The sequence below is a fragment of the Anser cygnoides genome, chromosome 4, assembly GCF_040182565.1.
Source record: "Anser cygnoides isolate HZ-2024a breed goose chromosome 4, Taihu_goose_T2T_genome, whole genome shotgun sequence".
In the NCBI taxonomy this organism is placed as follows: domain Eukaryota; kingdom Metazoa; phylum Chordata; class Aves; order Anseriformes; family Anatidae; genus Anser; species Anser cygnoides.
The window spans coordinates 56,250,664-56,276,487 of NC_089876.1; the positions used below are offsets into that span (position 1 = coordinate 56,250,664).

The 25,824-nt window shown below is 35.2% G+C and overlaps 1 protein-coding gene and 1 long non-coding RNA gene across 2 annotated transcripts in view; one reads left to right on the forward strand and one right to left on the reverse strand.

The window, feature by feature from the left end:
- Nucleotides 1-3,421: 3,421 nt before the first annotated feature.
- The window catches only part of VEGFC (vascular endothelial growth factor C), an 81,715-nt gene continuing 59,312 nt past the window's right edge, over nt 3,422-25,824 (reverse strand). Inside the window, 4 exon segments of the mRNA XM_066996177.1 lie at nt 3,422-3,945; nt 8,166-8,496; nt 8,928-9,037; nt 12,791-12,942. Of these exon segments, the coding sequence (XP_066852278.1) occupies nt 3,831-3,945; nt 8,166-8,496; nt 8,928-9,037; nt 12,791-12,942 (708 nt within the window). The 3' untranslated portion in view covers nt 3,422-3,830.
- Nucleotides 19,655-25,392, forward strand: LOC106041770 (uncharacterized). The gene is made up of 3 exons (XR_010831199.1): nt 19,655-19,823; nt 24,001-24,107; nt 24,359-25,392. It is a non-coding gene; the product is annotated as an uncharacterized lncRNA (long non-coding RNA).

Below are 25,824 nucleotides of genomic sequence, written 5' to 3' on the forward strand. Positions count from 1 at the left end.
TTTCACTTTTTGCAATAAAGTAAAATTGATATTATAAATTATGACTATATTATAATGACTAAATTACAGAAGTTGAAAATTCTGAGTTCATCACGTTGAAACTTTTCTACTTGAGTGCAACTTTTTTGTACCCTCAAATAATGCAGTATATATTTCAAAGAATATGTTCTATTACTCAGGCTAATCTGTTGATGCGCTTACTGGCTGCGTAAATTAGTCCATTCCTAGCTATTGGCATAGATGTGATAGCTTATTATCACTGCAGAAAATCAGAGAGAATGATGTTAAAATTCAAGGGCATCCATACTTATCATTGAGATCTGAGGATAGTAAATAAGAATATCAAAAGTAATCCTAATGCTAAGCCTTTCAAAATGATACAGTACATATTCAAGATTTTGTGCTGGTCTTTCAAATTGATTTAAGAGAATTGGTTTACTTGTTCAATACGAATTAAACATGTCAGCAGACTAACACTCATACTGTAAATTTTATCTCCTTTTGTTAATAAAGGTAGAGAGGGACTGCTTTGCATAATTTATGGTCTCTCTAAAGTATCATAATTGAGAGAATGCAGGAACGGCTGTAAATTCCCGATGAAATGCAAGCATAAATCTAAACGTTTACTATTAAACATGATTAACTGCTATTTCTCTCTTTTTTTCTTCTCCCTGTATTTTTTTTTCTAGAAGGTGCACAGTTTTTACAAAAATGGCAATATAAACTTTTTATTCCAGAGCTGGCATAGAATAGTATATAGGACTATCACCTGTATGTTTAGATCTTTTAGGCTGTATCTTCTAATTTTTTTTATATCTTTAATGAGTTAGAAATTAAGATGAAAATTGCAAGGGAATTATAATGAAATAACACCTCAAACTGAAAATGGTGTAAATCTATTGGATACTCTGTATGCTTGATGCATAGAAGACCACCTGTTATGCCTCCACTAAATTATTTTTTTCTACAGATAAACACTTGCTTAAATATAGATGACTGATTTTGTGACTATACTGAGATAAACAATCACATTTTATCACATAGGGTGGGAAATCTGTAGCCTAATACTAATAATAGTTGTAATATATTTTCTTCTTATGCATAATGTATTTTTTTTAAAAAAAGGAAGCTATTTTGCTGTAAAGCAGAACTGGAAAGTGTGATTACCAGAAAATGCAATCAACTACTTGCATATATTATCTACTTAACTGCGAATGCCTGGCCAGTCTCTTGCACAGGCATAAGCCTCATTTGTGGTAACTTTTAGAATTCAGGTCTTTAGTTTCTGTATAACTTAGTTTTACTTAGTGATTTACATTTTTTTTTTTTAATTTTTTATGTCTAAATGTCTCTATATCTGGAAAGTTAAGAGACTGAAGAAGGTACATTCAAAAAAGTCATTTCTATCAATTGCTGCTGGTTGTAATACAGTTAACCTGCCTGTTCAATGCTGTCATTTCTAAACTGCCTGACTGCTCTTCCCCACACTGCCGGATTTTATGATTTTGGAGCGTAGTTTTTGAGTGTAGATTTTGGTAGAAATCCAAATATCTGTTTAAGCAGAATGACTTTAATTAGCTCTGTTATTTTAATGAATGCATTTCAAATTGTTTAGACAATGTGAGCGTTGCTCTGTTTAGTAGTTTTATTTATACAGTACTATAACATTCACTTTTTATAATCTATGTACTTTCTGGAATGCAGTTTTGCTTTGTCCCTGCTTGTGCCCTCCTCCTTTTTAACCACAGCTACATATTATTTTATACTGACTTGCTTGGCTTCTAGTCCTGGTTTCAGATTTGGTTTTTCTGTCCACCACTGCCTCTCTCCTGTATTGGACATGGGTAGATACCAGGAAACTTATTTTAGAAGCTTCACCTACAGTTTGTTTTCTCAAGACTCCATTAAAGTTTGCTCCTTAATTGATTTCTTAAAATATTTTATGCTTCTTTCAAGCAGCTGGCATATATGAAAGTAGATGTCTGGATCTTTAGTAATACTGGATGAAGTTTTGGCTATTAACCTCTTGATATGAGATTTTCATAGCCAACAATTTAGACACCGATGAGTTGCATGGCTAATAAACTAACCAATGGGAAGTTGTGCGTGGTTGTATTAGTATAAAGCTGTATTTAGATGCTAAATTGTCAGCCAGAGTTCTACCTGCATTTAGTTGCTGTTGCAATATACTAATAAAGACATTTCTCAGTACTTGTATGACTAAACTTCATCCTATTTAGCTATTAAATAGTTGGCCTTATAGAAAGAACTGTGAAGACAGCAGATGTACAATGAAATTTCTGACCTCTCAAACTACTTTCCATCCTGCCCACTTATTAGACCTATCTCAACTCACAATGGAAATAGTAATTAAAAATAGCCTTTACTCATTTTAAGGAGCTCTGATAGCTAAATGTGCAAAAACCTAGAAAAGCAAGCCCCACTTCCAGGAAACTTTCTAGGGCAAATTAGAAATAATACTGTTTTACTCTATTCTAAGAATTGCTACGCAGCACTTGGTTGAGAAGTAATAATGACAACTAAAACTATTTTTGTAGATCTACCCATTATAAAAATCTTGCTTTTAAGATTTGATTGTTCTATTTATGCAAACCTTATTGGGTGCAGAATTTAACATCTTCCTTGGAAATTCTGAAATATTTCAATTTTGAATAGATTGTCTATGCACATTGCTCTTCCTATGCAAATTAAAAAATCTTACCTTTATTTATTTATTTATCTTTAGAGTTGAAGATGTTTGATTTTGCGTTCTCTTTAACTCAGAGTAGTTCTGACTATTTTTTTATGTAGAGTAGATGTCATTTCATACTGGATTCATGGAAGTCCTCTCACGTTCCCAGTGGAATGTGAAATGTACTATTTCCCTTCAAAGTATTTTTGCACACGCAGATTTTTGACCAAGATAACTGACTATATGAAAGGCTTAAAGTGCATCAAAGCATTCTGAATTATTTAGTAGTATACAGCCTGTAACGTTATATAAAAAGCATAGTTGGTGTTTCTACTTTCATACTAATAACCTTCAACAGATCATTGTTTTATATTATTCTTTAGGAATACTAACAAGAAATGAAATAAAGGGTGTACATAGTGGAATGTGAACAGTTACTGCTGTCCTTATCCTTGCGCAAGGTACAGGATCTCCAGTGTTTTCATTAGTTATTAACTATATTTGCTTTGCTAGTTTCCTTCTGAAGACAAGTATACCACTGGATTATGAAACACTAAGTATAACTCCTTGTATTTCAAATGACATATACAACAGATTCACGAAAATGCCTGCAGTCTTCTTCTCTTAGAAGTACTTTCTCTTAACATATTTCTCCTCATTTTTAGGACTTCAGTAACATAGCTGAAATGTAGTTCCTTTCTATAGGTAGATGATCAAACGTTCTCAGCATTATATAATACAATTTCCATTTTATTTTAAACATACTTTGCATGATATAAAAATATTGATCACAGTGAACTTTAACAATTGTTACTGTTATAAACAGAAATGCTGCACAATGGTTTTAGTGGAAATAAATTATATAGTCATTATCTCTTTAAAAAAATCACAAGAAGGAGAACCTAGGCTGTTTGGTCATTGGCAGAAAATAAGTCCTTACTGAGTTCTTTACAAAACTTGAACCCCAGTTATTTTCTACATTTGCTTTCCACATCTTCAGAAAAGCACAATGTATCTGTCTCTGAAAGCCCCACAGGGTCTCTGGTGAACATTTAATTCCAAATATTTGCAAAGTTTCTGTCGTTCTTTTGTTCTAGTGGAAAAATGTACACCAAAATAGCAAGTAGTGGTCTCTTCACTAATTCATAAGTGGTCTTTTCCAATATGTGGGTACACAGCGGCATACTTCTTCACTAAAATAAAATCCAGCATCACAGCGTTTCGTTCGAACTGTACATGGCGGTCTGTAACAACTAAAGAAATGAAAAAAGTGGGCATTAATAAAACATGATCATTTATATTAACCTGGAGTATAAATCTGTGTGCATTTACATTGCCATTGCTCAATGGGAAGTTTTATTCCCATTAATACATATCCTTTGACTTCTGTCTGTGTTCTGGGGACCACTTTTAATTGGCCTATTCTTCCAAGACAATTCCAAAAGACAGTGGCAAGAATCATTAATGTTATTGAAGAGAAATAGTTTCATTGCAAGAAATAACCAAGAATATTTTTAAAGTATTGCCTGGTTGTAACTGCATTCTAACCTTGAGTATCACATCTTTTTTTTTTCCCTTTCAATTTTGAAAATACAGTAATGTTTTCTGCATTTAAATTGGTTTGTGATGAGCTTGCATACTGTATCCTGCCAGTCTGAGGTGGCAACCTAGAGTCCTTTGATAGTCAAATGTACCATTTTCCTACCCAGGACTGCTTCTTACCTTAATGCAGTGGGCCTAAGAGATTTGTATATGTTTGTTACTCTGTGACTCTGATCTTCAAAAAGAGAACATACTTTCTTCAGGCTGCAAACTCCTATACCACTCTCTGAGTTCAGTAGTGTTATATCTATCTATACCTCATATTGCATCTATGTGGATTCTAAAGTAAGGTCAGAGCCTTCATACTTATGACAAATCTGACAGGAAAAAGAGCAGAAATAGCCTCTTTTAGTTTAAAATAATTTCAACAAAAATAATGCCCGAGTATCTAAAAAGCAGGAAAATTTTTCCTTGACTGAAAAATAGAACTTATACAAAGATAATATCTGTGGTTGTCCCTGAACTCCTCTTCCTTTTCCTTTTTTATTTTTTTATTCTTTTAAAACAAGAACTTGACCTAAAATAACCTTGCAATAACAATGCTAAATACTTTCTGGTGTATAATGAAGACAAAGTACAAGCCTGTTTTTTTATTTTGTTTTGTTTTCAGACACTGGCAATGAGTCAAAAGACAAAAGTATATGTTTCAAATTTCAACAGAGTTATACTTAAAACTTATATTTAAATAATGTGTGCTTGTTTGTGAAATAGTGATATTGCTAACTTCAGTTTAAAGACATTACAGTACACTACACTAAGGCAATTTCAGTATCCTTTTCCCTAGGCACTTTTTGCTTCAGGCTTGAGGGTACTCTTATTATTGTCGCAGATAAGTTAGTATGTTGCATGCTTGTTTTGGATACCAAATTACCACTTTGCAATAATTTGTTTATGATATGAGGTCTGGATTACAGTTATGTTAATTCAAGCCAGTTAGTTCAAACAATGAACTTGGCTACGAAGAAAGCAATAAGGAACAAGGAAGGCTGCAAACATGGCATTTATTAACTAGTCACGTCTTGTTCAGTGTTTTCAGTGTCATTAATCATAGATTATTTCACCAGTGTGGTCTCTGTAATTAAGAGAGTAACTTTACTTTGTGCTAATCTAAGTCTAAGTCATAGATACTTGAGATCAGCCTAACAGCTCACAGGAACCTGTCAGAGCCCTACTGACCAATCAAGTTTGGAAACAGTGGTAAAAGGCACGAAAATCTTATTGTCACTTGAGAGAGAGAGAAAACAAGGGAGCAAGTAAACTTTACTGTTATGTTTGCCAAAGGATCTAATACTCTCTGCAAATCAGCCAGAGGCTTATACTGGGAAAAAGATATTCCTTAGTGATGCAATGGATGAAACACTGAGCTCGTTTGTCTTTTTAACTTTCATGGCAGAGACAGGCAGACTATTTAATGTACTGAGTGATAGTACAATGAAATAAGAAAAAAGAAAAGATGATAGACAAAGTCAAACTCCCCTATGACACACTGCACAAAATAAAAAGCAGTCATGTCATCATTAAATATGTGGTGTCTGCTTTGTTTAGGCATCATGCCTGCTAGTGAACTGTCAACTTCAACTCAACTTGCAGTTGAGAGATGCTATAAAGCATCTCTCCCAAGTGAGTGTCTCAGTTCTGGCAGCAGTCACACACCAGTTACTTGCAGTCTTATCCTTGTTTGGGACACTTCAACAGAGCAAAAAACTCCCCCTCCTCTCCTCCCTCTAAAATCCTTTGCAGATAAGGTACCTAGTCATCTGGCCACACCATAACTGGCCAAAATCAATTTTAATGTGATGGTACAGGGTGAGTAGTAGCACGATCATTGTAACTATATAAACGTGACTTTCTTAGGAAACTGCTGAACAACAGACCGGGTATTTCAAAGATTTAGACTGAATATTGTTTATTCAGTTATTATATGGGCGCTCTTATGTGGCTGATGTCTGTTTTGATGAGAACAATCTGAGCATGCTGGAGTGTGCCACCCGTATGTATACTGTTGCGGTGAGTCAGTGGCAACTTTTTATTTTTGGTCAGTAATTGTGATTTTTTGCTACCAAAAGAAAAATAAAAAATCCAATCCAGGTTTGAGATTTTGGAGAGTCTAACATCTCCACAAATGCAACTGAAGTAAAAATGCTACTTTTAATGACGGTAACGAGCACCTTGACAGTCAGTAAGTTTTAGTGTTATTTTATTTTTCCCTCCTATCCTGTGCTTTGTAAATGGGTTTTTATCCCTGTCCTCTGGAGCATACTATAACATTATGTATTGTACCTAAAACACCTCTGCCTCTAAACATTTAGGTGCTTCCAAACCAGAATCTGTAACACCCCTCTCTCTCTGCACAGGGAGCTGTCTAGGACAGCTGCCTAGGTCTTCTAGGTCTTAGAAATCTTATTATTAATCTTATTAGAAATCTTATTATATATATATGTATATATTATTATTATAAGAAATTATTATTAATCACAAAGTTATAGAGCAGCACCTCCATTTACTTGGTCTCATAACAGGAAGGGATCTTTCTTGCAAAAGACAAACAATGTTGTAGGTATTTTCCTTTTTTACAAAAGGTTGTGGATTGTGGACAGAGCTAAAATGCGAATACTCTAAGTTCTTTATTAGGAAGGAGGAGAGATCAAATCTTCTATTTCCCTTGACAGTGCTACTGTTTACAGAGCTATTGATTGTAGACCTATAGAGTTACACTTTAAGCAAATCTTTCTCCACACAAAGAAGTAGAAGTTATAAATAGGATACTTATAGCTGTTTCTTATATCATATTGTATTTGAAAGTAAGAAAGAGATTCAAACTTTATTATATCAACCACAAGAGAGAAAAACAAATAACGCCAGTTGTTAACAATCTTTTTTTCCCCCCTTTCTTCAGCACAGCTCTCATTCCTGATATTAGACATGTTGTCTTAATTTCACGATAAACTAACGTGGACATAACTGTCAATTACATGTTTTATGAAAACAATGCATATGGCTTACTTTTGATAAGCTACAAATAACCAGAGATATTTAAATCTCCCTATTTTCCATTTCCAATGAATAAACATTTCTGGAAATGTTAAATGAAATTAATACAATAGAAATAATTATGATATATTAATAAATAGAAGTGATCCTTCTCCTCCAAATAGCATAGTCTATGTTTTAACAAATTAACTTTACAGAAAAACTTACCTCAACAAAATTATATAAGGCAGAAATAATATTGTTTGTTTCTTAGAACCTAAAGTCATTTAAATATTTATGTATATAGACTGCTACCTCTATTGATGTAGCAGTCATGGAAGGAAAAGCTCCTGTGATATATAAATAAATTTCAGAGTTTCTTGCCTGGCCAAATTCCATTTTAAAGGATGAATGTGTACATATAACTGTAAAGTTATATATATATGCCTTTTCACAGAAATCACCCAGAGCTAAGAGACTTTTTATGTACTCATAAATCTTTAGCATCAATTGAGTGAAGTGAAGGATATGCAGAATTGTAGAAAACAAAACAAATGATTATATCTCCAGAACTCACTTCTGAAATCTAATTAAGAATAATTTTGTTCCTGGAAATAAAATAAGTGGTACTTTAATCTTTTTTTTTTAATGTTACTTAATTTTCATCAAAAGAAAAGAGATTAACATGAAGTACTAGTAAGAGAGAGTATAAGAAACCAAGCATGCTGTAAAATATTTATTCTGCCTAGTAGTTTCCTCTGAGATATAAAAGTTATAGAAGATAAAACTGAAGAGAGGCTTACAATTTATGGCTACAAAATGATTCAGCAAAACAGCTAATAACACAACCCCAAATTTTATACCTTAGGCACAGCGAAAGAGATGAAGACTGATGTTTTACCTGCATGTCTGATGATGGAATCTTTTTCCTTTTAAGAAGCATTTATTGGGAGATTCTATACATTCACAGATGCATTTTGCAGGATTTAGTGGCTGATGTTTGGGACAGGTCTTTTTACATACACACTGGCACTTATCTTCATCAAATTCTTTGTTGGGTCCACAGGAAGCAGGGAGAAGTTTGTTTTTGCACATGCACTCACACGATGCTCTGTCTAATTCTTTGTGAGGTCCACAGCTTGAGGGCCGCATGCCTCCTTTGCAGACACATTGACAGGTTTCTTCATCCAGCTCTTTGTTTGGTCCACAAATATGGAATCCATCAGATGTGTCTGGAAATACAACAGAGAAGTTACACGAGTATCAGAATTTTGTTTCGTCCTATTCCCATATTTTTAAGTGGAGAAATGGTAGTAAATTCTTACCTTTCAAGGTGTCTGGAAAACAAACATAAATCAAAAGACAGGCAACATTATGTAACAGTATCAATAAAGAAAAATATTAATCTATTTAGGTTGCCAGAGAAGTTGTGGATGCCCCATCCCTGGAGGTGTTCAAAGCCAGGCTGGATGGGGCCCTAGGCAACCTGATCTAGTGCGTGGCATCCCTGCTTATGGCAGGGGGGTTGGAACTAGATGGTCTTTAAGGTCCCTTTCCAACCCAAGCCATTCTATGATTTAGTTCTCAACTCTTAATTTCTTTACCTTCTTTAGGTAAATCAAACAATGGAACTACATTTAATCTGCTAAGCAAAACTACCTACCAGAATCGCCAAGGTGAGAAGAGAAACCAAAATCGTGCTGTGCCAAACATCTGCAAATTTGATTATTCCAGATATGATTTTTTGGACAGGTCTTGTTTGCCACGTGACACCTATGGAATGAAATATACAGTTGGTTTGCTACCATAACAAATCAAGACGAAATTGATTTTAGGTGCTGATTGCATTTGTTTCCCTCCGTTACAAAATGCCTTTCAAAGGTTCATTCATAATCTTATTTTTAACTCCTATCAAGTCTGCTACTAGTTAAGGTTCCCCCCAGTAGGGGAATCTTCAACCATTTGCTGAAGATACCTTCTCACATTTCAATTTTTAGCTTTAACTTCTAGGAACTGATACTTGTACTTTCTAACCCTTGAATGTAAGCCTTATATATAAAATAGAGCAGTATAAGAAGTATTTGCATGTCAAATACCACATAGGTGGGAACTGGAATAATTTTCTACGTTGCTTTTTAGCAGGACATGACAGTTGATAATAGTTTCTGAATCAATGGTGTAGACTAAACTCAATTTTCTAAAATGTAACCAGATTCTCAGATTCTCTTCCCCTTTACATGATAGTTGTGTGTCATTAACTGATTATTTCTCATCAGCCTCTCAAATCTTGGCCAGCTTTCTTGACTCTAAAGAGTTGGACCTCAGCAGTGATGAAGTCACTTTAGAAATGAAATAAAATACACAATTTAACAGTTTAGTGCTCTGTACCTGCTAGAGTTTTGTAGCCAACATAGTGGTGCCAAAGAAAGCAAAAAAATCCTAACAGTAGCTAATCTCTTTAAGGGATGTGAAACAGCTAGTAGGTCCACCACATAAGAATATTTATATGTATTATCTATCTGATCTTCCTTGTTTGCAATTTCTTTATCACCACAGATGCCCATTACAACTTTTAACGCATCCTGCCTAACTTCACCCATCCAGGCTGTGTTGTTAATTCATTGTTTCTAGAGTATTTCTAAAATTCTCATCTGTTAAGACAGCACATACACTACCCATTTTAAGCACTTTCTCATTTTCCTGAGAGCAGCAGCATTACTCACACATTCAAAAATGCAGGTGCTAGGACATTCTTCCTTGATTATCATTCAACCACATTAAACAACTCTTTGCCTGTAGTTTAACATCACCCTGTAACACTTCCTGTTTTATCAAGCTGGTGTTTTCTGATTTCATTCTGCTAATGATCTCATTCTTGCTCCCTCACTTGGCATACATGCCTTTTTGCCTGTCTCCTGTTGCAGCTTGAGAATTTATAGGCATGTAATTGTATTCTGTTAAACACCCACCCCCCAAATTGCACCTGGAGCAGCCTGGCCATAGCCAGGCATGTTTAAAACTTTATATGGAAGGCAATTGTCAGAAGGGTAACACTGTGAGAAAACACCAAGAACACATGAACCATAATAAGATGATGCTGATACGAAAACTAAGAACTTGAAGAGAACCATACGTATTTCAACATCAAGATTGGAAACAACTAGCAAAAGAAACTGCAACTACTTTCCTTAGAAATTGTTTGGCTGCTAGGACAGAAAATTACTGGGGGACATAGCTGAAATTTTAAAATCTTATTGTAACCTTTTAGGAAAGTTAAGAGGGCTTAAAAATCAGAGGAAAAACACTTTGGAAAAAAAAAATCACTACCTTCTTTCCTAACCATTATCAACTCAAAATAAAATAAAATAATAAAATAAAATAAAAAAGCATGCTAAGGCATTACCTGTCATTGTCAAGACAGATGATGCACAGGAGGGAGAAACATTTAATGTGTACAACAAACCACATCTAAAATACGCCTGTCTGCTCTGTAAGTACCTATTTACACTACCATGGGAAAAAATGGTCATCATAGAGACTTGGAGCTGAATGATATATATTGAAGACCATGCCCTCCTCTCCTGCTCCACTTCCTGCCCTGCCAAAATCACCAAAAAAGTGACAATTTTCTAACTGAGTTGCACATCTCGATGAAATTCTGTACAGAGAAGGGTACAGATTAAGATGCCATTAATCCAGAAGGTATTCAGAAACATTGGTTAGCATGAACTGACATGCCTCAGCCCCACAGGTATGTAGTGGTAGCTACTACTTATTAAGAGGAAATAAACAGAACAAAGTGGGAGAACAGGCAAAGACCTGGACCTTAATTCGCATGATGAAGTTGTGCAGAAAACCTATTTCATACAAAAAAAGAGCAACTATTTATAATCTGTCTTACAAGTCATTTTTCTCTTTCTAACATGTGCATCATGGCACAGACCAGCCTTCAATTCCTACTAGATGCCAAGTTTACTAGCCTAAAAGCAGAATTTACACTCTTAGGCTTTTCTTTCCAATAATACATATGCATGTTATTATTATACTTCTGTTAAAATGAGAGGTACAGAAATACATGCACACTTGCAGATCTGCCACTGTGACAAGAATGTAAATTAAAAACAACAACAACACACAGAAAACAGTGGGATTCTGAAAAGAATACAGGCACTCATCAGCAACATGTAAATGGCTTTAAGTTTAAAAACAATGATTTCTAAAATGAAAATAGGGAAAAAAAATAACCACAAAACCCAAGGAGCCCGAGTGCTTCAAGAGTCTGGAAATGAAAGTAAAGATAATATTTAACAGTAGACAAGGCCTGTGTGTGTTCTGATCTACAGGACAGTCAGCTGGCCAAAGTCTATGCTTACTTCCCTTTAACTATAGGTAGCTCTTTCATGCATAGAATAAGCTCCTGTAATAGTAATTATAATCGTTCTTACTCTGGAAGCTGCCAACAGTCAGCATAATTTTACTTCATTATTGACTCACAGATTTTGACTTTTTATAATCTGTTAATTATGCAATCAAACTATAAATAGATTTATTCCCTAGTATTTTTCTAATCCACAGTTTATGATCCACATTTTGATACACAAATTTAACATCCAGATTTTAACTGATTGAACAAATGCAAAGAGGAAGACCTAGCTTGCTTCTATGGGTGTTTTAAACTATTCACTCATCTTATTAAAAATATATGTAATTAATTCCAGTTCAGCTTTTAGTCATTGGTCTTCTATAAAGCAACTGGTAGCCTCTTAGGTATGTTTGTTCTACTAAGTATGTATACACCATGAAATCACCACTCAGTCCTGTGAAATAACGGGAGTGAGTCCTTCAAATGTTTTAATGACAATTACTTCAGTGCTAAAATACTTTTGTGAGTTTTTTCTTTCAAAATCACCACGACTATGAACTACTCAAATTCATATGTCAATTCTGTGGACTGCCCATTAACAGTGTGCTTCCCCTTCCCACTTTATTTTGTTTTCATTTCTGGCATGTGAAAACATCCAAAAAGATTTTTTGTCAAATATTCCCTAAGAACAGGATTTTTCTTTTAACAGCTTTTTAAAAAATATTATTATTATTTTAACAGGAAAATACAGTTTTGAGGGGAGCATATTATCTACTCCTTATTTGTAAAGTCACTATTTTTGATAGCTTTTATTTATTTTTAAGAAGTTGATTTTTTGGGGGCCTCAATTGCATTTTTGCTGTTTCCATGGAGGGAAAACAAACAAACCAACTCATTAGTATTCTTTTTTCTTTTCTTTTCTTTATTTATTTTTTATAGCGACCTATCCCCAGTTTACCCACTGGGTAAAAAGATACTGTGTTAATTACTTTACTAACATTCTTTCCATGTAAACCACCATTAGCTCCTTTGCAAAATGCATTCTGCTACTACTAATGTATACAAGTTCACCTATGTTAACTGTGGAAGCTTCCAGCAATATTTTAAATTTAATTACATATGCCTGCTTGTAAGGTGAAAGGAAAGACAAGTCTCATACTTACTGGGTTTGTGTTGCTGGCAAGGAACGTCTTATGATAGAATGAACTTGTCTGTAAACATCCAACTTAGACATGCATCGGCAGGACGTGTGATTGGCAAAACTGACGGTTACAGGTTTGGGGCCATGAGAAAGAGGCACTGTAATTTCAAACAACTACAGAAGGGAAAGCAAAGAAAAGAACTTTTTTATAGACCAGTAACAGTACAGCTAAAGATAATATAATGACATAGACAAACACCAATAGGGAAGTTAAGCTTGGGTTTTTGTTCTCTACTATCATTCAGTTCAATATTCAATGATACTGCTAAATAATTACTAAGTAAAAAAAAAAAAATACAATATCTACGTTATAACAATTAACATTTATAGTGTTAAATCCTGTTATATGCCAGTTTGCTTACTATGACATTAGAATCAAAGATGTTAAAAGATGAAAATTTATGAAGAACTCATTCTTCTAGAGGAAATTACTTCAAATTGGCAGTCTTTGTAATATCCAAAATATAGTATTTGAAAGACTCTTCAAAAATTTGGAAAACAAGAATAATTTAAAAAGGGGATCAACTACAACATAATACATCAGTTGCAAAATTACAGAGCTTGTATAAAACAGCAACATATCAGATTTAGATCAAAACACTTTCATATAAATGAGTTTTGAGATACACATACCATATTTTTGACTTTCTAGTATTTATATCAGTGAAAATTATATGGTCACCCTAATAGAACGCATCTTGAACTATGAATATATTTCCAGAATATTAAGAAATAATATATTTTAATGAAATGCAAAATAACAAAAGCCTAATTTTAGTGGGAAATGTAATTCAGTGAGTCAAAGAAGATAACGTCAGTGATGTCTTCTGGAAAAACTCAACGTGGGATAACAGAAAACCACCAAGACACATTTCACTATTTAATTTGGGTCATCTAATTTTAAGAAATTAAGAAAATGTCATTACAAAACTAAAATCTCAATAGTCTACCAAAAAGTTAGGACAGATACATTAGGTCAAAGTCTTAAAAACTATTTTTGGTGGTATTTTTAATACAATAGTACACTGTTGCCTTTTAGGTGTGCAGTCACATTTCCAAATACATTTAAGAATATTTCTGAATAGTCTGGGGCCTTCAAAAATATGGTCATTAGTTATTTTTCCAGTTTCAGTTGATAAGATTGTGTAGCAACACATTAATTTTTAGCTCGAATCTGCAATGCTTTTTTATAATATATTTTATGCTTTTTTTTTTTTTTTACTGTCAGTAACTTTATAGTATGGCATATAGGCAGCTTGCAAATGTAATGAAAACACTGATCATTTTAAATTACTCAAAATGCAAAGTACATCTTCAGGATGTCTTGAACAGAAAATCTTACGTAGGAGTACACAAGTGAGCCTGGGTGCTAATAAGCATGCAGGTACAGCTGTATGGGGTGTATTCACCAAGGACCCACAAGGTAAAGAGGTGCTTGTACAGCCCACGATAAAGTTCATATCATTGCCATACCTAAATTAGGCAATTTAAACCTAAACTTTGTAAAGGGCTTTCAACTCTGACAAATATCGATTTTACAAAATGAATTTTGGAAGTATTGAGTGACTGTATCTTTAAAAAAGTTTAATGTTGTGTCATAAAAGAACTGATTTGGCAGAAGTACTATATTTGCATTTTATTCTGTTACAGAGGATTATAATGCTATTAGCTTTCCTGCAAGAAGTACTACATCCCTTATATTAGTTTTTTTTTTCCAATAGAATCTAAAAATGCAAAATTATATATCTTTGCTTCTTTAGAAGGAAAAACCAAACAGAAGATAGTTTCCTGCATCTTCCATGTACTGTTGGAAAAAAGCTATCCATCTATGGAGCTACCATGAAAAGAGTTTATCTTGACAGAGAGCCTTGTCAACAAAGAATATTAACATTTAGATTCCTGTTCCCGTTGCAAAATAAATAACCCTTATTAAATTTTGGGGTCATTATAAAGGCACAAGTCCACTCGTAGTTTAAAGTTTGGTACTAATAAAATGAATGCAAAATCAGTGCCTGCCTCCCTTAAACATAACTATCACCAGGCAAACTTCCAGGCTTTTCACTAAGTTCAATACAGACTTCTGGAAAGAGAAATTATATCAACTTTTTATTATTCTTATAATCCTTCTTGGCTTACAAATCAATATTGGCTCCTTTACCCTCATCTGTTATAAATATTTTTAAATTAATCACAAAAGGCATTCTCACCAACGTCTCATCCAAAAAGAGCAATAATCATAACACAGAGCTATCCTTTTCATACTAATATTTTTAATATGAAAATAAATTTAGGTACCTATTCATTTCTCTTAAAAATATCCACCTATTTGAAGATCATCATAGGTTTGGTATAACACACAAACAAGAAATCGGAGAGGAGGGTGTAAAGAGACAGAAAGGACCACATTTGTGAAAAATAGCTTTCACTTCTACATACAGTACACATTTGAGAAAATACATGCTGAGGTTTTTGGCTGTTCTTTAAATCCTGATCTCTAAAGAGATGGCAAAAGTCAAAGTCATCTGTGTATGCAAGAATTCCATTTTATTTTAGTTTTTTTAAACAAGTTGTGCTTTTGGAAGGACAGTACAGCCATTAAGACTTCTTTAAAAAATTGGCCATCTACGAATTTATAGAATCAAAGGACTTTATAATGCATTAAATATCTTGTAAAAAAGATTCTTAATACACATATATGAACCGAAGGGCAGATCAAACACTAGGGCTGGACAAAGAATATGCACTTTATCACAATATTACACATAAAAAGAGAATCTTCTGCTTTTTCTGCTCTCCTATGACAACATGAATTTGCTTTTTCAAAGCTGAAGTAAAAATCCACTAAAACCCACTAGTTCTAACTAATAAAATTTAGTAGCTGAAGATAAGAGTGATTGTTTGCATGGACCAAACTGCAGCTTCTTGAAAAAAGAGCATGGTCTATTCTTCCTTTGCTCTAGGAATACATCAGTCTGCCATGCTGCAAAGTGTAACAGACTCCAGACCACTGGAGATGGCAGTGTAGGACCGCTGCTACAATCCCCAAGCACCTGTTGGGCTTCTGGAGTACACTAAGAGAAATTTAATTTAAAATCCTCAGACTTCCCAATTGTGAGCTGAAAAGAGGGTGGGCATGAATTTTCTTCATCTACATTTATCCTTCCATTTAAACTGTGAAAGGTATCAGTTTAGATGTGAATATTGCTAACAACTGTTACCATTCAGTGGTAAATACAAAAGACCCTACTTAAGCAATGGAAAGTAAACTAGCTTCCTTATTCTCATAGAATAACCTTCAATTTGTTCAATAAAATTCTGTTAACAGCATATTTTACATCACCTGCTTGCAGCTACTGCTCACAAATAAAGCCAATAACCCAAGCCCACCTATTTATGTTAGAGATTATAACATATTATATTTAGTATTATATTTATGGGCCTCACTTTCAGAAAGTGCTGAAGATGATACGTGGACTAGCATTTTGAAAACAAAAAAATCCTTAATGAAAATGATAAAGCACTGGGATTGGAATTATTGATTTGTTCTTCCTTCATATTTTAGCATGTCTGCACATGCTATTAGGATACTATATTCTGATGCATTCTGGAAAAGGAGATATTTATTCTTCTCTTCTGATAATGAAAAATATATCAAGAAGAGATTTCACAAGAAATACATTCTTGAAAAGTAATCTGCTACAGAAAATATATAACTCCGAATAATTCTGCTTAAATAATCTCTGGCATTTTGAAATAGGATCCATTCTGAAAAAAAAAAGGCATTGCTCTCAACTGATAGCAGCATCTCTAAGTCCAATTAAGTTATTTAAGTGAAAGTGAATATACATAAACTGAGTTTGAATTATTATCTCAATAAATCACTTCAAGTTAGGTAAGATCTGACGTTCTGTAATGCTTTCTGGTTTTGTTAGTATCTCTAATTTATTTCTTGCTAATCTTCTTCATCCAATAGAGCAATACGTTTAACATCTGTTGTCACTACAGGGCATACATAACAATACCTAACAGCCAAATGTCAATATCCAGAAAGGACTGTTGTATAAGAAATGCACCACAGCATCTGAGCAGGACGCTGGTTCTTGACTGCCTTCTTTTCTGGCACCATTGCTGGGTGGCTACTGTTCCTGTGGGTACCTCCTCTCAAGAGAGCAGATGGTTAATATTTCTGTCTGATTCCCCCATTCAGTAAATGATTGGTTTCACCGTATTCTTAAATGCTCACAAATCTGCCCTTCCTTCTCAGCTTCAAATGATAGTAAAAATTAGGCTAATTCATGCTACAGACAATAAGGGGAAAGACATTTCCATCAGGTCAGTTCTTCAGGGGCTATTGCATAAAGACAGATACTCAGGATGAAAGGCTGCAAAGAATGAGCTTCAATCTCCTGAAGAACATGAAATCTGACAGTAGGAGGTATTCGGGTAGGGTTTTTTTTTTTTTCCCAAGGTGGAGAGCTTTTATGGCTCAAAGTTTTGAGAAAATGTGAATAATTATAGTACATTAAACAGCAAATTAAAGTACATGCAATAAGTATTACTAGAGTTAGAGGCAAATATTCAAAATTTAAAAGAAAAAATTAGACTCAACTTGCCCATGCTGTTCTGTATTTACATGCTACCAACACTACATTAAGGTCAGGAAACCGATGGAAAACAACCACCACAGCAATATGTGATAACTAAAGAGTATTATATACATATAACATGAAAAAAAATAATTACAGTTAAAGCTCTGTTCCAGCCTCTTCCACATGAGCTAATACTGTCAACATATATCAATAACATACTGTATATATCAATATATCACAAATACTAATGGAATCTCTACACAACTGAAGAACAGCTATAAAACATATGGGGTTAATGCATTTCACAGGAACTGAACACATTCCATTCAGCCAGTCTAAGGCTGTTTTGTAACAGACAACTAGCCTGCAGGTCTTCCAGTCTTTCTCACCCCTCCCAGTATTCCTCTACAAAGCACTATGTTCAGCCCTTGTTTCCTTAGGTCTAAACCCAGTATGATTCTCCATGCCAGTCTCCCGTCACTTCAGCCCAAACATAGCTTTTCTTTCAGCCAGCCAGCCTGCAAAGCTCAATTCCCTTCCCTGTTTTTGGGCTCCTTCACGTAATTCCTAGCACACGCAAATCTTGTCCCACCTCCTTCTGAATCAGCCAGGTTCTTTCCCTCCCACCATGATAAAGATAGATGTATTAATGACAGGTTCTCCCTAAAAAAAATACGATTTAGGTGTCTATATCTGAAACTGCATAGTTGTTCAACTCTAAGTTATAAAGTGCTCTAGTCACAAATAATTCCAACTCTCCAATTTCATGCATCTCCTAGGTCTTAAAAAAAAAAAAAAAAGTATTTTTTCAGGCCTAAGAGCATGCAGATTGTCCTGAAGATAACAAAACACATATTCCTAATACAAATGAACAAGTGTCATATACTTTGCCTAAAACCAGGAAACATTACAACTTTTTCAGAGAAGAAAAAAATCTAATATTGTTTTTGTTGGCCCCTTTAATTTTCTTTAAGTATCATTTTATGCTGACCCCTCACTACAAGAAGGACATCGAGGTGCTGGAGTGTGTCCAAAGAAGGGCAATGAAGCTGGTGAAGGATCTAGAAAACAGGTCCTATGAGTACTTTGAAACTACCTTAAAGGAGGTTGTAGTGAGGTGGGGGATCAGGCTCTTCTTCCAAGCACCAAGTGATAAGATGAGGGAAAATGGCCTCAAGTTGCATCAGGGGAGGTTTGGGTCGGATATTAGGGAAATTTCTTTACTGAAAGAGTTGTGCGGCATTGGAATAGGCTGCCCAGGGAAGCAGTTCAGTTACCGTACCTCAAGGTCTTCAAGAAATGTGTAGATGTACAACATAGTAGCATGGTTTAACAGTGGACTTTAGCACTAGGTTAAAGGTTGGACTAGATGATCTTTGAGGTCTTTTCCAACCTGAATGATTCTATGATTCTCTCTCATTCTGGTCTAAGAAGCAGCAGAACCACAACTTTGGCTGAAGTTTTAAAGCAAAAAAACAAGAAAGTAAAAACAACACATCAAGCTGAGTCAGGTGTCTGGCACAGACATCACCTATTATTAAAGAACAGGAAAGTTAGGCTGAGAATGACAATAGAGTAATTACCCAATGGGGTAAACTGGGTACTCCTAACACTAGGCTGCTTAAACTATAATTGTTTACCATTGAACATGATAGTGTGCGACTATAAATGATGTTTTTTTCCTTTTTCTTTTTTTTTGTCACAAAAAGATTGAAGAGCCTTGTACAGTAAATTGCAACAAAATCATCCACTTCTGAGTAAAAACTATAGTGATATTAAAGCAAGAATTTTGTGCCAAAATCATCGCAGTAATTGATACTATGTGGATTTTCAAAAAGCTTTGGTTGCAGGACTTCTTTTAAAGAATATGTATTTTCTGTAGGTTCTACTGACCATTATCAAGATGACTTGATATCCTTTCTCCTTGTACAGAACATACATACAGAATAGAAAAAATATATCCTATATATAGAATGAGAGATTTATATTTCCTTTCCATCACAACTTTTTCCATGTCTACAGTATAAGAAAATGTGATTTAATTATTGATCAACATCACATGTTAAGTTATCATCAAATCTTATGTATCTGCTAAATATACTCTAGATCTTAAAGCTGATTCTTCTTCAGGTACCATCTTTTTATCAAAGTCTCTTCAGATACTAATGGTTATTTTTACATTTATTTTTCAAAGCATTATGACTTTGTTTAATAATAGAAGTGTTAATTATCAGATAGGCTACTGTGAAAGTCAGCTACGAGACTGTCGTTTTATATTGAAAAAAATGCTTTGCTTTCTACAGAATCACAGAATGGCCAAGGTTGGAAGGGACCTCTGAAGGTCATTTAGTCCAACCCCCTGCTGAGCAGGATCACCTAGAGCACATTGAACAGCATGGCATCCAGGTGGGTTTTGAATATCTCCAAAGAAGGAGACTCCACAACCTTTCCGGGCATCCTGTCCCAATGCTCTGTCAGCCTCACAGTAAAGAAGTGTCCTCTCATATTCAGCCAGAACTTCCTGTGCTTCAGTTTGTGCCCATTGCCTCTCGTTCTCTCACTGGGCACAACTCAAAAGAGACTGTCTCCATCCTTTGACACCCTCCCCTCAGATATTTATACACATTGATGGGGTCTCCCCTCGGTCTTCTCTTTTCCAAGCTAAACAGGTCCATCTCTCTCACCCTGACACACGATAATGCACACTTTACAGAACTTGATTCTATAAATATTTGTAGGCAAATTTCTGTACAATAGTTTCCCTCAGTAACCATATGCACCTGTTTTTGCAATTTAGATTATTTTTTTCTGTGTAGGAACAAATAAACAGGTTCTGTACTTTTATTAATGCTGGCTTTCTCATGTTAATTAAAACAAACAAACAAAAAACCACAAACAAACAAGGAATAGTCATTACATTTAGACCAAAACCTGGTACATCTTCTATGAGGTCAGCTAAATTCACCAGTTGTGACTGATTTTGTTATCCCTGCAAGACATTTACAAATTTATCACTGGATATTTATATTTATAGAAAAGATTTTTATGTACTATATTTTTACAGACTTCTACAGCTATCATTTTGCATTAATAAAAACAGAATCTAAAGATCATCTTACAAGACTGATTTTTTGACTAAATTCATCTGAGCACAACACTAAACGAAAAACAGGAACAGAAAGAGAAAATGATAACCTTTCTCATAAATGAGTATACACAAATCTATCTACAGATAATACTTTGAATATACTATCTTCCCCATCATAAATCTTTCAATCTAGCCAAACGTGAAATACTCATCTTCAAAAACAAGGAAAGGTAATTTTTCTTTGTACATTTGGACTACAGACTCAGAGTCTATAGCTATAGTCCGTAAATGTTTTTACAAATCTCTGGGCATTTAATTACTTTTTATTCTCCATAGGACTGATTTGAAGCAAAAAAGTCAAGTAGTTAGTTCACTATCTAATACATTTCTTAATATATTTCTTGTAACTTTTCAATATCAACAAGAGATATCTGGTCATCTTGAATTCATAATGTCTTAATTATAGAATATGTGTAATATTAAGCTGCATTTTATTCACAAAGCACAACACTAAAATACATGCACTACATACACTTTAAAAGGTTTGAAAAGGCTGTTTTGATTTTTTCTCCTCCCACAGGAGAAGACCTGTAATTTCAATGGCAAATTTCTCTACCTCAGACACAACCTGTAATCAGGTATATTTTAGGTTAAATAGTTATCCTTCATTCCACTGCACCAGCCAAAACTAAAAGACTTGTCCTACAGACCTGAATGTCAGCTGCTTATGCTTGTATTTTCTGCCTCCTAGTACAGACAGGTATGTAATTAAAGAACTTTTCAGACTAATACAAAGGTAAGAGGATAATTAGATCCCTTCTAGAATCACACATGCAATTATTAAACCATTTTTTCCTGAATTTTCATTTTTTTACTTGTAATTTTTTAAAATCCTTGAAGTTCAGCGCATATGTTCTGTGCTGTACTTCTCGAGTGAGAAGCAAAGGTGGCCCTGACTTGTTCCATCCAACCCAAATGGCCTTTGGCACTCTGCAATTACTGTGATGCCAAATGCATCAGTCCCCTTTTCTTTTCAACCTCATTATTTCTTTACTCCTCTTGCAAGAGCTTCCAGGCCAGAACTGTGTGGTACTGCAGACCACCACGTAGAAGACTCTTTCCAGCTTCCACACTGTCACAGTTCTTCCTGTAGCCATTTACAGAGCTGGAGTGGAGAACAGAAACAAGGGTGGGGCAACTTGGAGCTCAGAACGATTTTAACATTAAAAAATAAAATAATAATAATAATTAAAAAAAAAATAATCCAACAGCAGACATGAATCTCCCAATGCTTGATCAAAAAAGCCATCAGCTTTCCAGTCAAACAAATATTTCCATATATTCATCCTCACTAATCATTAGGAAAGCATGTAGTTTTTATTCACTGCATTGATACTTCCTTTCTTCAGATTAGCAGGAGTTCATGCCATACTTTCCAGAAAAAAAACAACTGTTGATTTCTGTACAAAGTATTTCTTTGCTTTGGTGGCTAAATTAATTTATTCAGAAGTATCATAATATGTGTCATTGTATCAGCACACATGAAATTATCACCAGTGACTTCTGAAATATAAAATAATCAAAAAATTTTTTCATATCAATGAAGGAAGCTTACTTATCATTCTAGATATTTTTACAATATAGGATTTATGTATGATTTTTTTCCAGATTTACATTAACCACATTATATTTTCCTGATGGACTGTGGTTTATTTTGGCAAGTTTCCCTTAGATTGATTGACTTTCAGTTTCTATCAATTGTGATCTTTGTACTTCCTAAACTGTTAGTAAGGCTAGCCAAATATAACCGACATAACAGAGCACAATGTGTCAAGAGAGATTTTCAAGCCAAGGATAGAAGGCTGTTTGATGTCAAAACTCTAAACATCTCTACGCTGGAAAGAATGAAAATAGGTTATGTGAGAAATCATATAATATCATTATTTATTTTACTATCTTTTTTGAAAAAAACACCACCAACAAACACACAGTATTTCAAGGCTTATGTCAGATAAAATAACAGGTAACTTATTTAAAACAATACATTTCATAAATGTTTAGTAGCTAGGGTTCCTTATTCTATCTTCTTATATTTGAATCAATTTTCTTCCAATAAATTTTAACAAAAAAACATTTGGAATTTATATTGATTTATCTCCCACTATTAATAGTAGATACTCTATCGTTACAATCACCAGTCTAATATAGAAAAATGCATGGGAAAAGACATAAATGGTAAAGTTCAAAATGACTGAAAATTCTTGTGACACGTGCATCTCCAAATTGTATAAAGGAATGTCATGTACATCTCAAATATGGCAAACAATGTCAAGCTGCTAACTTGTTTCCTGTGAGAAAAGCTCCTCTAAATCTCATCTCAAACTGTTTGGAAAGATGTTTTCCCTTGAGGGATTATTACTCTAACTATGAAAAAAGATTTAGGATCTTTACATCAAATAATGTGAAAGAAGCCAAAAAACTGTCCACCCTGCCAGCCAAGAGGAAGAATGGAATGAGATGGCTCATTTTTGACATCTCCTCACTGCTTCCCTTCACCCTATAAACAAGTACTTCTAGGTGGGACATACAAAAAATACAGCTCAGGGACAGGCTATTGTTGCATCAGGTAGTTCCAATCTTTGTAACTGCTGTTGAATTACTAGTGTCATAGAAACAGAGAATGGATATACGACCAATAACAATTTAGGAAAAAAAAATGCCACCACCCAAACTGACCAAACAAAAAAACACCATCTAAAAAAAAAATACAATCAAAACCCATCCAACCACCTTCCTCACAGACCTTTATTAGATAAGCCACCACTTACAAACCTGGGCTATTGCAATGTCATGGATAAAGGAGAAGAAAATGACCTACTGCGTATTATGAATTACCCTAACGGGATCTTCAAATGTTTTCGTAGACCTTGTACCACATCTTAAGAAACTGTCTCATATCCCAATCGTGATTGTATAAACACCCCTTAGCAATTACAAAAACAGTTTTTGTTGAAGCAATTGGTATTAAAAGCAAAGCTGAATATTTTTCTATTTTTCTCTTAATTAAGTTAAGTAGCTAGAAAGGAGAAGCACAGCCAGCACCGGAGAACTGTTGAACTCTCTCTGGACCTCCACAGTGTTCCACAAGCCAATCTGGGAATATCTGACCTAGTCTATTCTCCTGCCAATCAATGATTTGCGCCCCATAAAAGTAATTTCTATGCTTAGCTCTCTTCTTTTTAATTAATTACGATTAAAGCCGATGTCCATTTTCTTTAGATTTTAATGTCTTTAACCAATGCTACGGTTTGCCGTCACAGTAAGATCTCCAGCTGAAAAGTTCATTTCCCATTAAACACTTTTTCTGCAAGGTGAACAGTGTAAGGCTTGTCTTATGGAGTTTATATATCAAAAAATAAGGCTACAAAAAATGGTGACTTATGAAAAGAAACAGGAGAGGCCTGCTTACTAACCATTTGTTTTCATTTCATTCAGGAAAGAAAAGGAAAACAGTAGTAAAGATAGGTGTGCAGGGTACCTGAATTCCACAGAACGGTCTTGAATCCAATACTTTTTTCTTCCTAATGCTCATCTGATATAGGGTAAGCTGTGGTCACGTAACTTTAAAAAGATTTGAGATGATGACAGATGAAGAGATATAGCTATTGCTCTCTTCCTTTTATAAGTTTTTTTTTTTTTTAAACTGCATTCTGTCAAGGACCAGATAAAACTGGAAAGCAGAAGCAAGACAGAAAACTCTGAGATTATATTGCTTGCTTTTACAAAATTGGTAAGAAAACACAATGCTGTTGTCTCTTCTTTCTGACAAGCCTTGTAACATTTTCCTTTTCAGAGTCTCTCAAATCTTTAACTCCGCCTGTATCACATCATTACCAATGACATCACGAACTTAGAAAGAAACTCAGTACCAGTCTAAACATTTTATGCTAGGCAAAAAAATGACTAAGGACTTCACTCAACAGGTATGAAAAGAAAAATGAATCGAACGGGATTATTTACCCAAAGCTTACAATGTATTCCAAGACCAGGAAATCTGTGCAAAATGCAACAACTGTCTCCAACTAGATCATCCTTTCTTCAGGTAAGCTAAACTTCATATATGCCAGATAATAATAATAATAATAATCTGGCCATATTTCTTGGTTTGTAACATGAAAAATGGATTTGCATCCTTCAAGCTACTGGAATTAGGACAGTTGTTAGGGGAATGACTACTACCCTCTTTTGATAGTCCACTACCACCCTCTTTTGATAGTCCAGGCTGGCAGTGATGATATTGATGAGAGAAGCCTGAAGGCTATCAAACGGGACTTTAGGGGACTGGGACGGTTAGTGGCTGGAGCGGGAATACAGGTGGTGTTTTCATCTATCCCTGCAGTAGCAGGGAGGGGTACCGAGAGGACACGGAAAGCCCACCTGATTAACACGTGGCTCAGAGGCTGGTGCCAACACAGAAATTTTGGTTTTTTTGACCATGGGGCGCTTTACTCGGCACCCGGCCTGATGGCCGCAGACGGGTCCCTATCTCTAAGGGGAAAACAGATCCTAGCCCAGGAGCTAGCAGGGCTCGTTGAGAGGGCTTTAAACTAGGAAAGAAGGGGGACGGGGCTGAAAGAAGGCCTGTTGGAGCTGTGCCGGGGGGAACAATGGCAGAGCCGGGGAAGATGGCAATGGCCCAGCTGAAGTGCATCTACACTAATGCACGCAGCATGGGCAACAAACAGGAGGAGCTGGAAGCCATCGTGCAGCGGGAAGGCTATGACTTGGTTGCCATCACGGAAACGTGGTGGGACCACTCTCATGACTGGAGTGCTGCAGTGTCTGGCTATAGGCTCTTCAGAAGGGACAGGCAGCACAGAAGGGGTGGTGGTGTGGCTCTCTATATTAGAGAGTGTTTAGATGTTGAGGAACTTGAGGCTGGGAATGATAAGGTTGAGTCCCTATGGGTTAGGATCAGAGGGAAGGCCAACAAGGCAAGCATCCTGGTGGGGGTCTGTTATAGGCCGCCAAACCAGGATGAGGGGACTGATGAGGAGTTCTACAGGCAGCTGGCAGAAGCCGCGAAATCGTCAGCGCTTGTTCTTGTGGGGGACTTCAACTTCCCAGACATATCCTGGAAGCACAACACAGCCCAGGAGAAAGCAGTCTAGGAGGTTTCTGGAGAGCGTGGAAGATAGCTTCCTGATGCAGCTGGTTAGAGAGCCTACCAGGGGAGGTGCCCCGCTAGACCTTCTGTTCACGAACAGTGACGGACTGGTGGGAGATGTGGTGGTCGGGAGCTGTCTTGGGCAGAGTGAC